The 20,309-nt window shown below is 33.0% G+C and overlaps 1 protein-coding gene across 1 annotated transcript; it reads right to left on the bottom strand.

The window, feature by feature from the left end:
• Positions 1-6,503: 6,503 nt before the first annotated feature.
• Positions 6,504-11,523, bottom strand: LOC134270635 (cellular retinoic acid-binding protein 2-like). Its single transcript, XM_062752875.1, has 4 exons — positions 11,247-11,523; positions 7,935-8,104; positions 7,429-7,542; positions 6,504-7,133 (listed from the first exon to the last, which is right to left on the bottom strand). Exons 1-4 carry the CDS (start codon positions 11,332-11,334, stop codon positions 7,077-7,079), a joined length of 429 nt encoding a protein of 142 aa, XP_062608859.1. The 5' UTR covers positions 11,335-11,523; the 3' UTR covers positions 6,504-7,076.
• Positions 11,524-20,309: the final 8,786 nt, after the last annotated feature.

The following is a 20,309-nucleotide window of genomic DNA, read 5'->3' as shown; positions in this document are numbered from 1 at the left end:
GCTAAAAAATTAGAATTACATTTTCCAATAATCACAACCATCAACCAACTATACCTTACACTTTTGTTCAATCTAGCGATACCTTTGCGTTTAGCTATACAACCATCTGGACTTTTCCGTAATTATTCATCTGTTGGAATTCGGTAAGTGCAAGACTTTATCCGAGCGTAAGTATATATATAGAATACGTGACCGCATGACATAATTAATGTGTTTAATAAAAGTAAGATGTCTAATGGAACCTATTTACCATGGTGAAGAAAACTCTGCCAAATAAGACAGCTTGGTATTTCAAAGAACGCTTCCAATATTACAACACAGTATCTGGGTTGATGTAAACAAATACACACAAAAAGTGTTTAAACTCTCAGTAATGTTCTTGTATAAGATTCAAATGATAATAGCTTAAAAACATTCATACCTTTTAAAATTTAATTTTCAAACATTATAAAGAAATGTTGTATGGAAAGAATGTTACTAGATTTAACAATTAAGCAAGCTAGATCAATGTCTGATTAACACGTATTTTGAGTTATTGGGTCACCAAATTGATTGCAATCTAATTCTGTTCTCAAGAATTTCTTCGAACGACTTTTACTCATAATAATTCATGAGCTTTAATACACATAATAATTGCCAAATGATATTTAACAAGAGGCCCACGGGCCTTATAGGTCACCTGAGTATTGTGTAACAACTTTCAAACAATTAACTTTGGTTCGTGTTTTAAATCAGAGGCCATGAAATTCACAATTCAATTTTGAAAGAGGCACCATTGCTTAACATAATTATAAACTTACCATGCTTACTTTTTACTTAATACATTTACTTAATACCCAGAGGTAACAAAGAGAAAATACACTTCCACTTTATAACCAGTTTTGCACCTCTGTCCAAAGGAACCACTGACCCTGGGGCCACGTTTCAAAATTTTACAAATTTTATCATATAAAATGGTTGATTAATACCAAAGAGCAGATTTGAAAGCATTAATTTATTTTCAGACTATGTAACCCCCCCCCCCACACACTCGACCCTGGGGGCATATAAAAATAACCATTTTGCTGCATGCACCTTTTTTCATCATAAATATACTTGGATCATTGGCATAAAACCCAGGATCAAAGGAAAAAATTTTCAAAGAATTAATGTATTTTCACTATATAATCAATAAAGCCCCACCCTAACACCAGAACCCTTGACCCTGGGGCCATAAAATTCACAATTTTGGAAGAGGCGCTCTTGCTCATCATAACTATATACTTAGTTTGTTAATTTAATACCTAGAAGCAGAGAAGAAGCTTTTCAAAGAATAAATGCATTTTCACTATATAATCAATAGAGCCCCACCCTTACACCAGAACCCCTGACCCTGGGGTCATAAAATTCACAATACTGGGAGAGGCACTCTTGCTTATCATAACTATTATTTAGTTAGTGTATTTATTACCCAGGAGCAGAGAAAACTATTTTCAATGAATAAATGCATTTTAACTATGTAATCAATAGAACCCCTGACCCTGGGGCCATAAAATTCACAATTTAGAAAGAAGCACTTTCTTGCTCATCGTAACTATATGCTTAGTTAGTTAATTTAATACCCAGAAGCAGAGAAGAAGATTTTCAAAGAATAAATGCATTTTCACTATATAATCAACACAGCACCATCCTAACACCAGAACCCCTGATCCTAGGGTCATAAAATACACAATACTGGAAGAGGTACTCTTGCTCATTATAAGTACATGTACGAGGGTTGTCCCAAAATTCCGTAGACAAGCGTTGTTTTGTAGGAACCCTACGTCATACATGAATGAAACTTCGTATCTAGATTAAACAAACACTATCTAATAAATTTATGGACAAATATCGAGTAACTACACAAATTATTCCAATTTAAAAGACACATTACATTGTCTGGTGAAGGAAGGCGGCGCAATACCCAAAAGTTGCAATTAAAATTTGGTATATTATATTTAAAATCCTACGGAAAAGTAATTACTACCGAATATTATATTTAATGGAAATGAAAATTCTTAATATTGTTTTATTAACTATATTTCCTCAAATTTTGGTGTGTATGCTTTGATAAATAGGAATTTTATAACGTTATATATACAATGTACATGGGGTTAAAATCCGAATTTTTGAAAAATGGCGGCTGCGTTGGCCCAGGCGGCGCACTGGACTATGATCAAGTGTTTTGATCCTGAATTCACTCTTACAGAAATGTACCGGTCATAAATGTTTGGTAGACTAGGAAACTTTTTCTCCTCCTTAGTATTTAAAATGACTAAAACGGTTTCTCTATGTATATGTCAATAACACTAATTAAAATAAAAGACAGGGCTAAGAAATGGGCAAGAGTTCCATTATGCAAATCCATTAGAGAAAATAGACGAAAAGCCCGTAGAAATATAGTGTTTTCAAATTATTATTATTTCATACCTGTACATGCATGTACTTTGTTTACATATTTTAATGTTTGATCATATCATAGTAATTAAGATATTTTTCATTTATAACTATAACCGTTTCGTTTAATTTCAGAATTTGATTCTGTTAATTGAAATATTTTCTCCAAAAATTTGAACTGTTGACATTTGTATTTTTTGACGTCGCAGATTGCCCCGGGTGTTAGAGAACTATATCACTTTAAATGTTACTACCCGAAAAGTTTTCAAGTAAACATGATGAAACTTCGTAATTTATCTGCCAAGAACAGACTTTATCCACCTTGAAATTTTTATAAAGATACATTAATTTCTTTAAAAGATATGAGCTCAGTCTACGAAATTTTGGGACAACCCTCGTATGTGCTTAGTTTATTTAATACCCAGGTGCAGAAAAGAAGATTTTCAAAGAATAAATGCATTTTCACTATATTATCAATAGAGCCCCGCCCTTACACCGGAACCCCTGGCCCTGGGGCCATGAAATTCACAATTTTGGAAGAGGCATTCTTGCTCATCATAACTATGTACTTAGTTTATTTAATACCCAGGAGCAGAAAAGAAGATTTTCAAAGAAATAATGCATTTTCACTATATATTCTATATAGCCCCTCCCTAGCACTAAAACCCCTGACCCTGGGGCAATAAAATTCACAATACTGGAAGAGGCACTCTTGCTCGTCATAACTATATAATTTTTTAGTTTATTTTGTACTCAGAAGCAGAGAAGAAGATTTTCAAAGAATAAATGCATTTTCACTATATAATCAATAGAGCCCTGCCCTTACACCAGAACCCCTGGCCCTGGGGCCATAAAATTCACAATTTTAGAAGAGGCACTCTTGCTCATTATAATTATGTACTTAGTTAGTTTATTTAATACACAGGAGCAGAGAAGAAGATTTTTAAAGAAATAATGCATTTTCACTATATAATCTATACAGCCCCGCCTTAGCACTTGAACCCCTGACCCAGTGGCCATGAATTTCACAATTTTGGTAGAAGACTCAATCCTCAATACATTCATGCCAACAGTTTGCCTGCTTGATGTTCCGGAGAAAAGAAGACAATTTTTAAAGATTGCACTAATTTTAGTGGTTTTGGCACCACCCCCAGGCCCCCGGGGGGGGGGGGGCAGGGACCATGAAATTCTTGATTTATGTTTCCCTTTACCCATAGATGCTGTATACGAAATTTGGTTGAAATTGGTTCAGTGGTTTAAGAGAAGATGTTGAAAATGTTCAAATGTTAACGCACGACGGACGATGGACGAAAACGGATAGAATAGGTCACCTGAGTTACTCAGGTGACCTAAAAATCACTGAAATTAGCCCGCATTAAACATTTCATATTGTATACACTCATAAAAATAAAAGAAATGGCTGAAATTGGTAATTGCAATAATTATTGCGTTTAATCGCAATAATTATTGCGTTTAAGCAATAATTATTGCGTTTAAACCCAAAACACTGGTTAATCTCAATAATCATTGCGTTTAAACGCAAAGTACTTTGCGTTTAATCGCAATCTTTTGCGTTTAAACGCAATACTTTTGCGATTAAACGCAATACTTTGCGTTTAAACGCAGTAATATTTTTGCGTTTAAATGCAATAAAATTTTTGCGTTTAATGGCAATAATTTTTGCGTTTAAACGCAATAATATTGCGGTAAAACGCAATAATTTTTGCGTTTAAACGCAATACTTTTGCGATTTAACGCAATAAGTTTTGCGTTTAATCGCAATAATATTGCGTTTAATCGCAATGATTTTTTTGCGTTTAATTGCAATATTTTTTTGCTTTAAACGCAATCAAGTTTTGCGTTTAATCGCAATACACATGTAATTTTTGTATTTAAATGCAAAGATTATAATATATACTACAGTCCGATTCTTTAAAGAAGAGCCGATTCGTTTTGTGTTTTTTTGAAAATGTTGCAGTTTGTGAGATTTAAAGTTTAGCAATGGCATCTTAACAACCAACTTTCTTAGAGCTATTAGAGCCCAACACTGTTAACGCAGCCATTAATCAATTCCTGAGGTATTACAGCTAATTAAGAATGTTTCAGTGGTATTAATAGACATATCAATTTGGTAGAAAACATCGGCCAATCTGTTTTCATTTGATTTATTTTTGATTTCATATGATTCCATCTCATAAATTCTAATGTGCTCGTGTTTACTGTATGTGATCAAAGGAAAGGTTGTGAATATACATATACATAATATGTACATAAGTCGAAATATTTTATCAGTTGTTTCCTTAAGCCCTTTATACAGGTACAGCCTTTTAAACCAATACAAATGATTTAACCATTCAGAAAATCCTTGTTCAGAAGAATCTGATTCTATAAAGCTTAACTAAACACAATTCTCCTCATAGGTTACTACATATCAGCGTGGGTCCATTGCACTCTTCAAAGATCAATAGAAATGATTGCTTTTAAATATAAAGATTATTGCGTTTAAATGCGAAAAAATATTGCGTTTAATCGCAATATTATTACGATTAAACGCAATAATTATTGCTATTAAACGTAAAAATATTATTGCGTTGAATCGCAATAATTATTCGTTTAAACGCAAAACATTGCGTTTAAACGCAAAGTGCTTTACGTTTAAACGCAATGATTATTGCGATTAATTGCAATGTTTTACGTTTTAAACGCAATAATTAGTGCGATTAAACACGTGTTGCGTGTAAACGCAATAATTATTGCGATTTAACGCAATAAGAAATATTTTTCTCTGAACTGGCCTCAACGGGCTTCCGTAAAAATCTTCTTTATAACTGTATTTTTCTAAATTTTCAAGGGAACTTTCGTATTTTTATATGCTCTGTTTATATTTTTTATATTTAATTTATGTTCATATATTTATAAGAAGATATAAATTTAATTAAACAAAACGTACCGTTTCTATCGTTAACTAAAAGAATTGGGTGGTTTTGATCAAATCCGTACTTAGATTGGAAGCATGCAAAAGCTAACAAGATCATAGTTTGTTTGGAGAAAAATATCTGTTGTTTTTTTTTCTTCAAATCTTTAGTGAAAATATTTTTAGTTACATAAAAATGTTTTTTTTTCTTTTTCATTTCTCATTATTTTGAGCGAAACTTGTTTTGAGATAGCTGAATGTATTTTAAATATTTCATATAGTCAGAAAACAGATAAAAATTCCTCCTTAATTACAATTACAATTTATTACAATAAAAATATAAATAGCTGATTGTTTCTATTATCGCGTTAGGTGAACCGATCTACAGAAAAATATACAGGTACATGTACAATGTACGAATACATATAAATGTACATTTATAGAGAAAAAAAAAGTATTCTTGAAGTAAAGGTGTAAAATTTCCTAAATTTAGGGGACACATCGCTCACCTGGGCAACTGGCTAGGTAAAAGCAAAAATCAGTTCAGTATTGAAAAGTTTAAATATAAAAGTGGGATAGGGGGAGTGTATTTGAACACACTTAAATCTACACTTCCTTAGGATGCTTTTGAATTATTGTCACACATAATGATTTTGCTGCTTAAAAGATGCATTTATTTTTAAATTTATAAAGCCTTTATATTAATTTTCATCTTTACTGGCCCAATGATTCTTGTGAAGAAGAATTTTAAAGATTTTTTCTTTATATTCCTATGATACCCCATTTTGGCCCCACCCGACCACTGGGGATCATGATTTGAACAAATTTGAATCTACACTACCAGAAGAGGCTTCCATATGAGTTTCCTCTGTGCTGGCCCTGTGGTTCTTGATAAGCTTTTTAAAAGATATCATAAATTTACTAGTATCACTAATTCATAATTATTTCCCTTTAGAAGAAGGCGTGACCCTTCATTGAACAAACTTGCATTCCTGTCACCCAAGGATACTTTGTGGCAAGTTTGGTTGAAATTGGTCCAGTGGTTCTTGAGAAGAAAGATGAAAATGTGAAATGTTTACGACAACGACGACGACAGACAACGGACAAATTTTGATCAGAAAAGACACCTTTAAAACATTTTTTTTTTTAATTTCAGTAATAACCTAAACAGAAAAAAGCTTGTATAACTTTATTGTCATAAAATTAACAATTGAAAAAAAGAAACATTTACATAAATGTTGATGCAACACAGATTGTAGACAATGCATTAACATTTTAAAAGGTAGTAAACAAAAAAAAAAAAGCTGGCTTGAAAGATTACTGTATAATTGTTCATTTACGAATCTGGAATGTTGATAAATTGTAGATCGTAATATGTGTAGGCCAGGAAAAACTATACCTCTGCATAAATTAAATTATTTGGAAGAATTTAAATCGCTAAATAAATGAAAAGCTTTTAAGTTATTACTGGCACATCTCTTAGGTCTTTGAAATCCAGTTTTGTTCTTTTGGGGACCGAACTAGAAGTCTTCGCAATTCCAATACGATTCACATTTACTTAAGTGAACTCTTCCATGTTATCCTACATTACTATAAGGCCTCCGTGTCAAAAACATGAAAACATTCTAAGCTTGTAAAGAGTGCTATAAAGATGTGTATATTAAATTGCAATGTTCGAAGACAACGACTGTAAGCAGAGGCAATAATATACGTAAATAATTGTCTGAATGGCTCCACTCTGCAAGCTTCAATCCGAGGTTCTTTTGAAGACTCGAACGCATTTGACGTCTCCAACATACATGGTCTGAAAAGGAGATAATAAAAACGAACATTTATTACATTGTTGGACGATAAATGGTGTCCATCAACATTATCTAAGATGGCAAAAAATCACGTATATTGGCTAACATTCTTTTAACTGTCATGTTTTCTTAAAGTAATAGTTTTGAAGAATTATTTCATTTTGTAAGCTAAATCTTCAGCTAGCTACTATTTTTACGCGAGGTACGAAATGAAAGGGACTTCACGTTGCTAAATTGTCACGCTCTTCCAATAATTATCTTACACCATAGTAATAATGTTCATGATACCTTCCTCACCTGCACGAGTTCATCATTACTGATTTCTCTGATAAATTTCTGTGGTTTTCCTTTTCCTTCAGCGATAGGGTTTGCTTCTGTTATAATCTTGCCATTTTCCCAGCGAGACATGCACTGTAAAAAGCACTAGACGTGTATATGGTTTAAGAAAAAAACAGATACCGACGTAATCTTTCTGCTGTAAAGGGCTGTTTAATTACGCTCTCTGAATAATAAACAAATTTTGGGATAGAAGTAATTCAAACTTTCAAGAATTGTGAAGTGCAACTTCTTTGCATTTCTCTTAACAACCTAGACCTCCAAAACAGTGTAATTCTTTTGAAGTAAATTCACTATGGCTTATTTTATTATTTCAGATAGCTTTTTGAACTTGGAAAATCACTTTGAAGTATTCTGGATAAAGAACATCTGATTAAGTCTCAAAATTCTATAACAAGTACCCTTTTTCCTGTATAATTGATTTTTTTCTTAAAAGAATTCATGAAAGACAACAGCATATAACGTACATTCATCTCAAGACCCTCATAGTTTTGTTGGTAAGGTTCATCAAGCTTGAAGGAAATGACTTGATTGAAGAAGCTGACTTTAGACACGATATTGACTGTTTCATTCTCAATCTTTATTTCGATCACCGGGTTGGCAGCACCGGCCATTTTACGAAAAACCACATTGAGTCCTGTCGAATAAAACAGCATGATTTTTATCATTTACAGTCTCTAAGGCAATATAACACTGTTATTGGATAATGTCAAATATGTATCTTTATGGTTTTTCTCATTCATAATTGAGGGAAAAAGTGCCAGAATTTACACCCACTCATACACTTCTTTTAATTGACACGTCAGTATAAAAGTTTGAATTGGCTTACCAATTTCAGACTGTGGTTGAAGTAGATAAGCTTAACATATTGATCAAACTTAATGACAATAGAAAAGTACCCCTGTAGCACTATTGACTCTACCTTTGAAAGTTACATAACATTTGGGGTTGGCAGTTATTAACGGAAAAAATTTATCTAGTGTCTCAAAATATTTAAGTTACTGCAAAATGTCAATTCGTTTAGATAAATATGCCTTGAAGATTTCCTGTGGGTTTGTTTGTAATGATTAGATTTATTTTACATATTGATCATAAGGAGTAATGACGAAAGGCAATTATGGCAGGAAAAAATGAATGATGATGCAGACACTTTTTCAAGAGAACCGCAGCAGTGGGTATTGGATAGTATAAGGATTTAGTCAACAACCTATATAATGCCATAATTAGTTCGATGATCTGCACATTAGACAGATGGCTCTAATAAGTGAAGTCTACTGAAATTAACATGAACAATTATATTCAATCTTTTCTCTCACAGTGGTTAAACGGCCATTAACAAATGGAATCCCTTGGCGCGTAAGACCCTTTAGCACAATGTTCTGTAAACACGCCAATATATTGCTATAATAATATTTTGTAGAAAGCCAATGTAGTTTAAGCGGTGGATTATCTTGTGGAAATTAGTGAATGTCAAACTGATAAATAAATTGGTTTATTAAAAACAACTACACAGACATGGTAAACATTTCTAGACCGAAATTTCATTTATAAAATCCCGAGAACAAGAAGTATGATAGAACTTGATTACATGCAAAACGTTTCCTTTGGTAACCCAAACAAATTTCATTTCGTATGCAAGTTGGTAAAGTGACGTACACTGTACATGTGTAGACAGAGAGGGAGACAACGGGAATGGTCCTAAAACAATGTTACCATGTGGGTTAATTTGGCTCAATGTGATGATTTCCATTTGGCCCTCTTCATAAAACGTATTGTTTATATGTTTCACTACGACTTAAGATGCATGGAATGATTCCACACGTATAATCTATCACATAGATCTCAAGTATTCTTCGTCTTAATTACATTATAGACAAGTAACATGCTAGTCATGTTACATTATCGAGATGCAATCACTTTAATGTTTGGTATCCTAATTGAATCAATGGTTCTGCATTGCCGAGAAACACGTTATAAAATGTTTTAATTTATCTTCTTCATTTAAGTAATACATTTTATGATTATGTTACCTAATTCTTTACGGTGTACGCTTCAGAGAACAAAGCCAAACATTACACATGTGCTCTTATATCGGTACTACCTAAAATTCAATTTCGCACAATAAATCAACAAGTTTAAAATTTGGTGAAAAGGCTTTTTTTAAAGCATAAAGGTCAAGGTCACAATGTCATTCACCTTGATATCATTTGAATGAACTAAATTAGTGAAGTATGCATACTAAATATGAAGTCACTTTCTCCTATGGTTCAAAAGTTATTGCGAAAGTTCGAAAAAGCTATTTTAGCTTATAGGTTACAGTCAAGGACACTCGGTCGACCTTGGAGTCATTTGAAAGAACTTAATTAGTGGAGTATGCTTACCAAATATGAAGTCTTTATCTCTCACGGTTCAAAGGTGATGGCGTAGGTCAAAGTTGCCAGCAGACAGATAGACAGGACAAAAACAGTATACGCCCCGGATCTATCGATTCGGGCGCATAAAAAATTTTTTTGCCAATTTTAATGTACACCTTTTCCCTTATACAAATAATGATCTTTCAAAGCAGGTAATTTCAAAAGTACTGTAGTGAAATACATATGAATATATTATCATTAAAAAGGCGAATGTTATTTGCTTAAACATTTTATTGCATAATTACAGGGAAAACAGAAAAAAAAACTTTCGCACATTTTACTTAAATTCCGAAAACATTTTTAAAAAATAATGCATCGATTAAAGCGCGCCAGACATAGTACATCATAGTTTGGGAGAAAGGCAATGAGAAACAATTGAACATGACATAAACATGTTTTCTGCATCACATAATCATTAACGACTTTAAAGATACGTATCCCTGTGCAGCTTTTAAGAGGTTACCCTGTTTCTGACACATATTTTGCTCTCATTTTCGCTTTAGAACTGCTTGCTGGGTTTTGTACATCTTACTTTTATTGTAATTTCAATAATTTGAGAATTTTAAGCTTCTTAATTATCATCTGATGATAAAATTTAAGAACATGATAACGGTATCTATTTTATAATTGTTATGTTCACTTAACAAATATACCGATTATATTAATGATCTTGTCCATAAAAAAAGAGAATGGGCTTAGTGCAGAGAATATCATCATTGAATAACAAACATACATACACATACTGAGACGGCATGAACATTGATGTTAGATACGAGAGATAACGGACTGAAATATAAAAGTATGCCGATAATTACATTAATTTCTGAAAAGAAGTAACACATGGCTAGGGTGTAGCGCCCATAGAGAGTTTGGTAAAGATCGTTGTAATAAATGAGGCTTGAAGGGGTGGGTTTTAAATTTTCGTTATATTTCTAAGCAATCATTTTCTCATTTAGAGATAGTAAAATGTGTATTTCATTGAAGTGCGTTTTTGAAATTTCAAAGAACTGCATTACATATTCCCCTATACTCACACAGATATATAAATTTCAATTAGCTTCAGCGAACTTGTAAAATTACACTGGAGAACATAAATATATTTCAATGCCATCCATCCATCAAAATTAACACATCATAATTATTGATCGTGCTTTTGACCATTAATTAACATCCAATATGATTTTCGTCTGCATTGGACATATTGATATAATTGATTTAAAATGTGTAAAAAAAAAAAAAAAAACTGACATATTCTGTAACTCAGTATTTTCTTTTCAATAAAATGTTTACTAATCACTTTGATAATTTAAAGAATTTTAAGATAATTTTCTAAATCTCCAATACTACAATTTACACGGTACTTACCCAGTTCTTTTAAAAACTCATCAAAGTTTTCACTTCGATCGAGTTTCCATTTACCACCAAGCTGTGATTGAATTTCAACAAGAGCCATCTCTCATTCTATGTAAAACGCGCCTGACTGAACCAATATCCGTTCAATAAATTTTCAAATTCTGTCTTTTACAGGAATTTGCGATAAAATATTGCACCTGGAAAAACCTTGCACGTATTAATGACCAAGTCCATCCATAGAAATTTTGTTTTGAGAATACCAGTAGCAAAATAAATTGCAAAAAGGATGAACATTAATAGAGAATTTGTATAGTAAACGTACTTTATAGTTCCAATGTCGTGTCAATATTTAGTGTATGGATATCATGCAGCCAATCAATGTAACCGTAAGATTAGCGCTTTACATCGATTGGTCCGGAGCAGAGCATGCGACTGTGCATAAAACTCATTGATAAAAAATAAAATATAGCGGGTAGCTATTTTCATGGCTTGCTAAGACAGAAATTATGTTCTTAAAGGAGAGGATGTCGCGACCACATACCGTAGCAATTTGACAGCAAATCGTTTAAATGGAGACAGAATTTAATCACGGAAGATTTTTTTTTCTTCATGTGTCAGCAGTAAATAGTATTTTGTTTCTACACGAAGGCATGTTTTGAAATAACGCCTTCTTAGAGTTATTATGTTAGTTAAACACCATGATCTTCTTGACCGATACACTACACTCTTATTAAGATACTCAAGCACTGACTAAGCAAACAGAAAAGGGAAAAAAAACCAATGTCATCTCAACAAATAAAAGAAACAGGTAAAAAGTGATGATTTGTATCATATTTAGTTTTACGTCAATATTTTTATTGTAAAGCTACGCAACACATCCTTCTGGAATATTGATTTTGTACAAGGAGCTTTCCTTTTTTAGACGAAAAACAAAACTAAGTACATGTATAATATTTAAATCGATAGTTATGTTTTTGCTTTACAAAAAATGATTATTGAGAGGACGCGGATTAATTACTTCTATATTTTTTTTTAAATCGCTACCCTTACATTCAATGTGTGTGTATTTTTAAGAAATTATTTTTTTCAAATTAAGAAATGAATTTACTAACAAAGAGTTTTTAAAAAGAGGTCTTGACATAGAACTTATTATCTTGTTTAAATTAATGAGCGTTTAATTTTTTCAACTAAAATTTAATGACCAAAATATGACTTTTTAAAGTAATAATGCCTTGGAAAATATATCTAAAGACCATAGTATATGCTTCCTCCTATAAGGGTACAGTAAGAGGCTTAATTAAAACACAACAGTTCACGCATTGATCTCCTAATTTGAGTTTTAAAATTTGGAAAGTTCGCATCTCCGCAGAAGGACATGTGACTTTAAGTAATACAAAATGTTCCTGTCGCCCACGTGGTGCAGTGGTTAAAACGTTTGCTGTTTAGACAAAATCACCGGGAATTTTCGGGTGATCTCATCCTTTACCACCAGCGGTAATCGTCATTTACATGTAATATGTCAAAAAAAGTTTAAAAAACCCTCGATTTTTCATAATTATAACAATTAGAAAGTTTGAAATCTATTAATTTTGAAAATATGTTAATTATAGTTTGCTTTATATACCTTGAAGCGCGTTATACATGTAATGAGCAATTTTTTTTTCAATTGACAAATGCACTGCTTGGTGGATTTGTTTGCATTCGGTGAGTGTTTAACTATATACGTCGTCATTACCGACGTAATGACATACCACGTAATATAAAGCGTGATTCGTAGAACTGCAATCGCTATTCTGTGCGGCTGATTCCGTTAATATTATGAATGACAATTGTTTTTATGTTCTATTACGTCCCATTCGAGAATTTTTCAGTCATACAGAGACGTTATCATACACCGGTGAAGGGCATCAAATTAGGACATTTCATCGACATTAGCCGCTGACTTATTTGAAGATTCTCGACGTTAAACAACAAACAAAAATTAAAATTTCGTAATTCTCTTCTAAGCACAAATTGATTTGATTCTGATCAAGCATTATATGAAAATCGTTTCCAACTACATATAATAAAAAGTTATAATAATTGTTCTTTTATATGTATCACGTCATCATGTTTCATGTTCATAAAAGTGTTCGTCTCTTATTCAAGGGCCATTTAAACGTCCCACTATGCTCTTTTATCAAGGCAATATGAAATTGAAGTGTAGGTTACATTAATGTGTGAGAATTATGAGATCGTGCAATGTCTCCAGGAATATAAATAGCATTTTATGAAACCAAAATTTTCCACGATTTCCTGTCTTGATACCAATCTTTCACAGAATCAAATTGTAGCTTTCGAAATCTGAGAACTGATTTCTGTAGCTTCATATAGTCAGTATGTAATAATGGCAATGCCTCCTTCGTACAACAAAACACTCTTGGAATGTAAACGAGTAGTTTGGATCAAACTGATAAACACATTATTGATTGCCAAGAAAAAATTATACACCAAGACTTGTATTTCATAACAACGTACCCAAAACGCCTTTAGTGTCGTCTAAGTATGACAGAAAACTGTAAAGGTTCCATATATTAAATTATAAAAAAATGTTTTTTGATTATTTTAATATTGTTTAACGTCCCTCTCGAGAATTTTTCATTACATTTACCAGTGGACTGCAAATTTTGTCCTCAACCCGGTACTCACGTTTATTGAGCAAAGAGAGATCTTTTTTCGTGCCAGAACCTACTTTGACACGGGACCTCGGTTTATACGGTCATCCCAAGGACCGGTGTCGCATAATATTTGGTCCGCCTCGTTTCAAGGTCCGGCCGGACCAAATACGATAACATATTAGGTCCGCCTTTTATAAGAAAAGGTCCGGCCCGTATAAGAAAAGGTCCCCCTACGTTTTAAGGTCCGGGTGGTGCAAAATGTTTTTAATCTTGACTTCAACATATGAAATTAAAGAGAATCACTTTATACTATACGATAAGAAGGATTTACCCTGTTGTGTTTTATTTTTTGTACAACATACACGTATCTCTACACTAGTGTAGACAAGAATCTACTCGTTTAGTGTGCTTTGAGCATTGCTGTTTAGGACCATAATTTCTTTAAAAATAATGCCATAATTATTGTGCAAGTGTTTGTTTTTCCTTGGAATTTACTTTGTGTAAATTAGTACGATTAAAGGTGTGAAATCTGTCGGTGTGTATAGCTAATAAAACAATGGGGTGTGACGTATTTGTTTACCTGCGCGACAGGTACCCACAGGTAGAGCCCGCGGCAGATGGCGCTGTCATTGAATGGTCGGTGAACCTAATGGTCATGTGTTAGCTTTATATATCAATAGATTTGAAGTTTTCAAATTAATAAATTATGCTAGGGAACAAAATATTCATGCGTACACTTCAAAACTGCGACATTTATAATAATTATAATTGTATAGTCTTTATTTGAATATTTAAAGCTAAATATGGCGTATCATAATCTGAGCTAAAATTTAAAATTTACTAGATTAAGCGTATAATATTTTACATGAGATTTGATATTTGTGTTCAAATTAAAATTTTCACCGATATTGAACTTAAATATACCCACGTTTCTATTAGTTAAATTCAAACTAATTGAATTAAAAACTGTGTCTGATATTTAAATTCCGAGTCGATAAGAATCGGTCATTGTTTTAAATCTCTGCTATCTATACATGAAATGCAATTGATTTAAATTTCGGTAATGGAAAATTTTAAAGAATAAATTATAGACTGTTTAGTAAATCAAATGTCTTAGACATAAGTTCGGCGTAGTTTTTGACATTTGATTTAGTAAACATTAAATGCGATGAAAAAAATTCTGTTAACTAGACTTAGTGCTTCATGTACAGATGTGTACATACTCGTATAAACAAAATTTTCATATTAAAAATGTTGTGTACAATATTTTTTTTTTTTTCAAAATTCCTTTTCTACGTACATGTACCTGGTAAACATTAAATTACCGGAGAGGTACCTAGCAAAAATTCCGGAAATGAAAAGAAATAAATGTCGGGGAAAAAAGAGTAATTGTCGGAAATAAAATAACGAAATGTCGGAAATGAAATGCAGCGGTTCTTTCTATATATATAAGAAAGATCTTTTAAATATTGATAGTCTTAACTTATAAAAAAAAAACGCCTTATATGATTTAAAGAAATTCCTTATCCCTTGAGTGTGGAGTTTAATACTACATGAAAGATCGATAAAGAGTACATGTAATTCTCTGGTTTCCTGTAGTCTTCACATATACCTTTTGTTTTCTGTTTATAATCATATTTTGCGAAAAATTGTTTATAATTATTTATCTTACGCCTGTATGAAAAGGATAGGCCTGAGGGGGAAGTTTTTATAAGTTCTCGTCTCAAAAATAGAAGAAAAAAATAAAGCATACATGTATTTACAGTTGGATCCAGCATTGCATCACTTGACCCTCTTCATATGTTGTGTATCAAGTATTTTTTAATTTTGAATTTCTGCAGACCCCCCCCCCCCAACTTCACCCCAGCCCGCAACAGTACCCAGAAATAGCCAAAGCGCATTTGATAGGCATTTTCGCCTACACTATAAGTGGTTTTTTTAATTACATTGCTTAACCTAAATTTTGTCATACAATCTTAGTTTACACATGCATAAAACCAAATCACACAATAATGATATGCCAATGTTAATACTTCCCTCATATGAAAAATATAACAAGAGGCCCAGGGGCCACATCGCTCACCCGAGCAAATCGTCTAGGAAAAAACACAAATTAAATCAGATCAGAACTGAAAAGTTTACTTAAGAGAGGGGTGTGTGTGCGTGTGAATTTAATACTACTTTAGAATGCCTTCATGTTAATATGTAGCATATGACTTTGCTGTTCTTGATAAAAAGATTTTTAAAAAACAATTTCTTCCTATACTATCACGAATCATTGCTTTGAAGTACTTCAGAAGATGATTTTTATAAAGATTTTTCCTATATATTCCTAAGTAAAACTTTGATCAGCCATTGTGCCCCCACTCTACCCCCGGGGGTCATGATTTGAGCAAACCTGAATCTACACTATATGAGGATGCTTCCAGATGAGTTTCATTTTTCCTGGCCCAGTGGTTCTTGAGAAGAAGATTTTTAAAGATTTTCCCTATATACTCCTATGTAAAACTTTGATCGGCCATTGTGGCCCCACCCTACCCCCGGGGATCATGATTTGAACAAACTTGAATCTACACTATATGAGGATGCTTCCAGATGAGTTTAATCTTTTCTGGCCCAGTGGTTCTTGAGCTCAGGTGAGCTAAAAATTATCCAGTTTGTATGGAATATACTCAGCAATACATATTGAGGTATCCACCTAACGATGACAATTTGTTGCCAAAGAGGCCCCCCCCCCCCCCTTAACAAGAAAAAAACAACTTTTGAAAAATTTTATTTGGATATGTCTGCTCTTCATTCCATTTAGATAATTTTGATTAAAGGTGGTCTTTGCTCATTAATTGCGAAGGAAATTTTATACGGGGTTTATTTTCGTATACCATAAGAATCAGAGAAAGTGACATGACTGACTTAAAGTGCAGCATAATATAAAAGGTCCGCCCTCTGTGTTTCAGATATCTGTATGTTATGAAGGGAAATTTTTGGGCAGGGTTTATCTTCGTACCTTAAAAACTAGAGAAAGAGACAGGGCGGACCTTAAAACGCAGTTATCAGAAAAGGTCCACCCTCTGTATTTCAGATATTTTCATGTCATGAAGGAAAATTGTTGGACAGAGTTTTTTTTCATAGCTTAAAAACACGAGAAAGAGACAGGGCGGACCTAAAAACACAGTTATCAGAAAAGGTCCGCTCTCTGTATTTCAGATATCTTCATGTCATAAAGAGAAAGATTTAGACAGGATTATTTTTGTACATCAAAAAACTAGAGAAAGAGACAGGCCGGACCCTAAAACTCAGTTATCAGAAAAGGTCCGCCCTCTGTATTTCAGATATCTTTATGTTTTAAAGGAAAATTTTTGGACAGGGTTTATTTTTGTAGCTTAAAAACACGAGAAAGGGACAGGGCGGACCTTAAAACGCAGTTATCAGAAAAGGTCCGCCCTCTGTATTTCAAATATCTTTATGTCATAAAAGGAAATTTTTGGACAGGGTTTATTTTCGAAGCTTAAAAAACTAAAGAAAGGGACAGGGCGGACCTTAAAACGCAGTTATCAGAAAAGGTCCGCCCTCTGTATTTCAGATACCTGTATGTAATAAAGGGGAATTATTGGACAGGGTTTATTTTCGTAGCTTAAAAAACATGAGAAAGAGACAGGGCGGACCTTAAAACGCAGTTATCAGAAAAGGTCCGCCCTCTGTATTTCAGATATTTTCATATCATAAAGGAAATTTTTGGACAGGGTTTATTTTCGTAGCTTAAAAAACACGAGAAAGAGACAGGGCGGACCTTAAAACGCAGTTATCAGAAAAGGTCCGCCCTCTGTATTTCAGATATCTGTATGTTATGAAGGGAAATTTTTGGACAGGGTTTATTTTCGTAACTTAAAACACGAGAAAGAGACAGGGCGGACCTTAAAACGCAGTTATCAGAAAAGGTCCGCCCTCTGTATTTCAGATATCTTCATGTTTTAAAGGGAAATTTTTGGACAGGGTTTATTTTCGTAGCTTAAAAAACTAGAGAAAGAGACAGGGCGGACCTTAAAACGCAGTTATCAGAAAAGGTCCGCCCTCTGTATTTCAGATATCTGTATGTTATGAAGGAAATTTTTGGACAGGGTTTATTTTTGTAGCTTAAAAACTAGAGAAAGGGACAGAGCGGACCTTAAAACGCAGTTATCAGAAAAGGTCTGCCCTCTGTATTTCAGATATCTGTATGTTATGAAGGGGAATTATTGGACAGGGTTTATTTTCGTAGCTTAAAACACGAGAAAGAGACAGGGCAGACCTTAAAACGCAGTTATCAGAAAAGGTCCGCCCTCTGTATTTCAGATATTTTCAAATCATAAAGGAAATTTTTGGACAGGGTTTATTTTCGTAGCTGAAAAAACTAGAGAAAGAGACAGGGCGGACCTTAAAACGCAGTTATCAGAAAAGGTCCGCCCTCTGTATTTCAGATATCTTCATGTTTTAAAGGGAAATTTTTGGACAGGGTTTATTTTCGTTATTTATTATTTATTTCGTTATTATTTGGCCGATGATAAAAAGAAATCAAAATAGCCTCTTACAGTCATAGAAAAATCTAACGTTAACCAAGTAGTTACAACGAAGTCATGATATTAAAAGACTATTTCTATTAAATTTATTTTTAAAAAAAATTGTATGCGATTTAAGTTTCTCTTTAATATGTATTGGTTGAAAAAATTCTCCCTATAGCTAGTAAAACAGTGGAAAGGGAGAAAAAAAATCTGAAGCAGTATTTCTCTGGTGGAAAATCAAGTCGAGATTGTTTGTTAGATGCTAACGGGAAATTCAAGTATGCCAGGCTTCTGAAATTGGGGGTGTCTTTAAACTCATGCTCTTTTTTTTCTGGGGCGTGTGTGTGTGTGGGATATATATGTACAATACCGATATTCTTCAATATTTTTAATTTTTTGACACGTATCCGCGTAATTTTACTACGCCCCCTCCCCCGGGCCCGCGCCAAAAAAAAAAAACATTTAGGAGGGGCGTATAAAATGTGCGGATTTTTATTGAAACCGAGAGACATAAGTATAAATATATTATTAATGCACAGAGATTTTATATGATCGACATGTATATTAAATATGAATAATAAAGGCATTTATAAACCCAGCAATCTATCGACTGTTGTTTGATTTCGCCAATTAATGCACATTTACCTGGAGTAATACATGTTTTAGTGGGCCGCATTTCATTTCCGGAATTTTCAACAAAAAAAAAGAAAAATATTACTTTTCATTTCCAACAGTTTTTACATTTTAAACGTTTTCATCTCCGACATTTGTCAAATTCATGTCAGTAATTTTTCGGCAATGAAAAAAAAAATCATACTTCCGTCATAAATAATATCATATAATACATATATACAATAACTTGTTAAAAATCTATTTCCATCTTTGTTATATATGTTAACCTTAAAGTGCCATACAGGTATCTTTAAAAAATCCAAAAATGTGAAAAAAAAAAATAATGTCGGAAATGAAAATAAAAATGTCGGATTCCGAAATAATAACAAAAATTGTCGGAAAATGCAATGCAAAATTCAGGAAATGAAATGCAGAGATCTAGTAGATTTAATTATTAGCCTTTGAATAGGTAAGAAACAGTGTTAACTTATAAAAACACAGGGCATATGGTACTTTAGGTTTTCTCAAACGAGACAATTATAGACTAACCCCCAACTGCCCAATCCGCAGGCATGTTGTTTTTACAATAATGGGTGTAGGGTAGTACACCGTGACATAAGCCCCTGTCACAGTGACCCCCTACTTATTGACAACAATATTAAACGTAAAGAATGACAGATTTTTTTTAATACTATAAAGAAATATATTTTGAATGATGTGAATTTTTTGCGAGTGGAAGTCGGAAGTTTATCATGTACTTATTGGAAAGAGAGTGTAACTAAATGATTCGTGTTGGACTTACGAACATTCATCTGTTCATTACATACTGATTAATTTGCCAGTAAACAGGCGGTGAAGGTAAATGTATGTACATTTGTATTCTTAATATTTTTTAAACGATAATGTTGATACCTAGATACCAGTGTATTTAAACGATAAAATAAGCATGTCCCATCTTCCCGATAGGAAACTCGATGAATAAATCTATACATTTCTTAAATAAATATATTATTTATGTATTAATTTCTTACTTATTGTTTACTACATTCTCTTGGAGGAAACACTAGCTATTAATACGACTTTAAGTATATCCTCAATTAATTTTAAAACAATAGTTTTTCAATTAATATCGAATAAACACAGGCATACAATTTGTATAATAGGCCGAGGGCGGACCTTTTCTTATAGAGCCAGGCGGACCTAATATGTTATCGTATTAGGTCCGGCCGGACCTTTAAACGAGGCGGACCAAATATTATGCGACACCGGGC

Source organism: Saccostrea cucullata, unplaced genomic scaffold, assembly GCF_032062105.1.
Source record: "Saccostrea cucullata isolate Sc308-1 unplaced genomic scaffold, CSIRO_AGI_Scuc_v1 ctg468, whole genome shotgun sequence".
Taxonomy (NCBI): Eukaryota; Metazoa; Mollusca; class Bivalvia; order Ostreida; family Ostreidae; genus Saccostrea; species Saccostrea cuccullata.
Note: the sequence above shows the minus strand (reverse complement) of the source record. Positions and strands in the feature narration are given on the sequence as shown.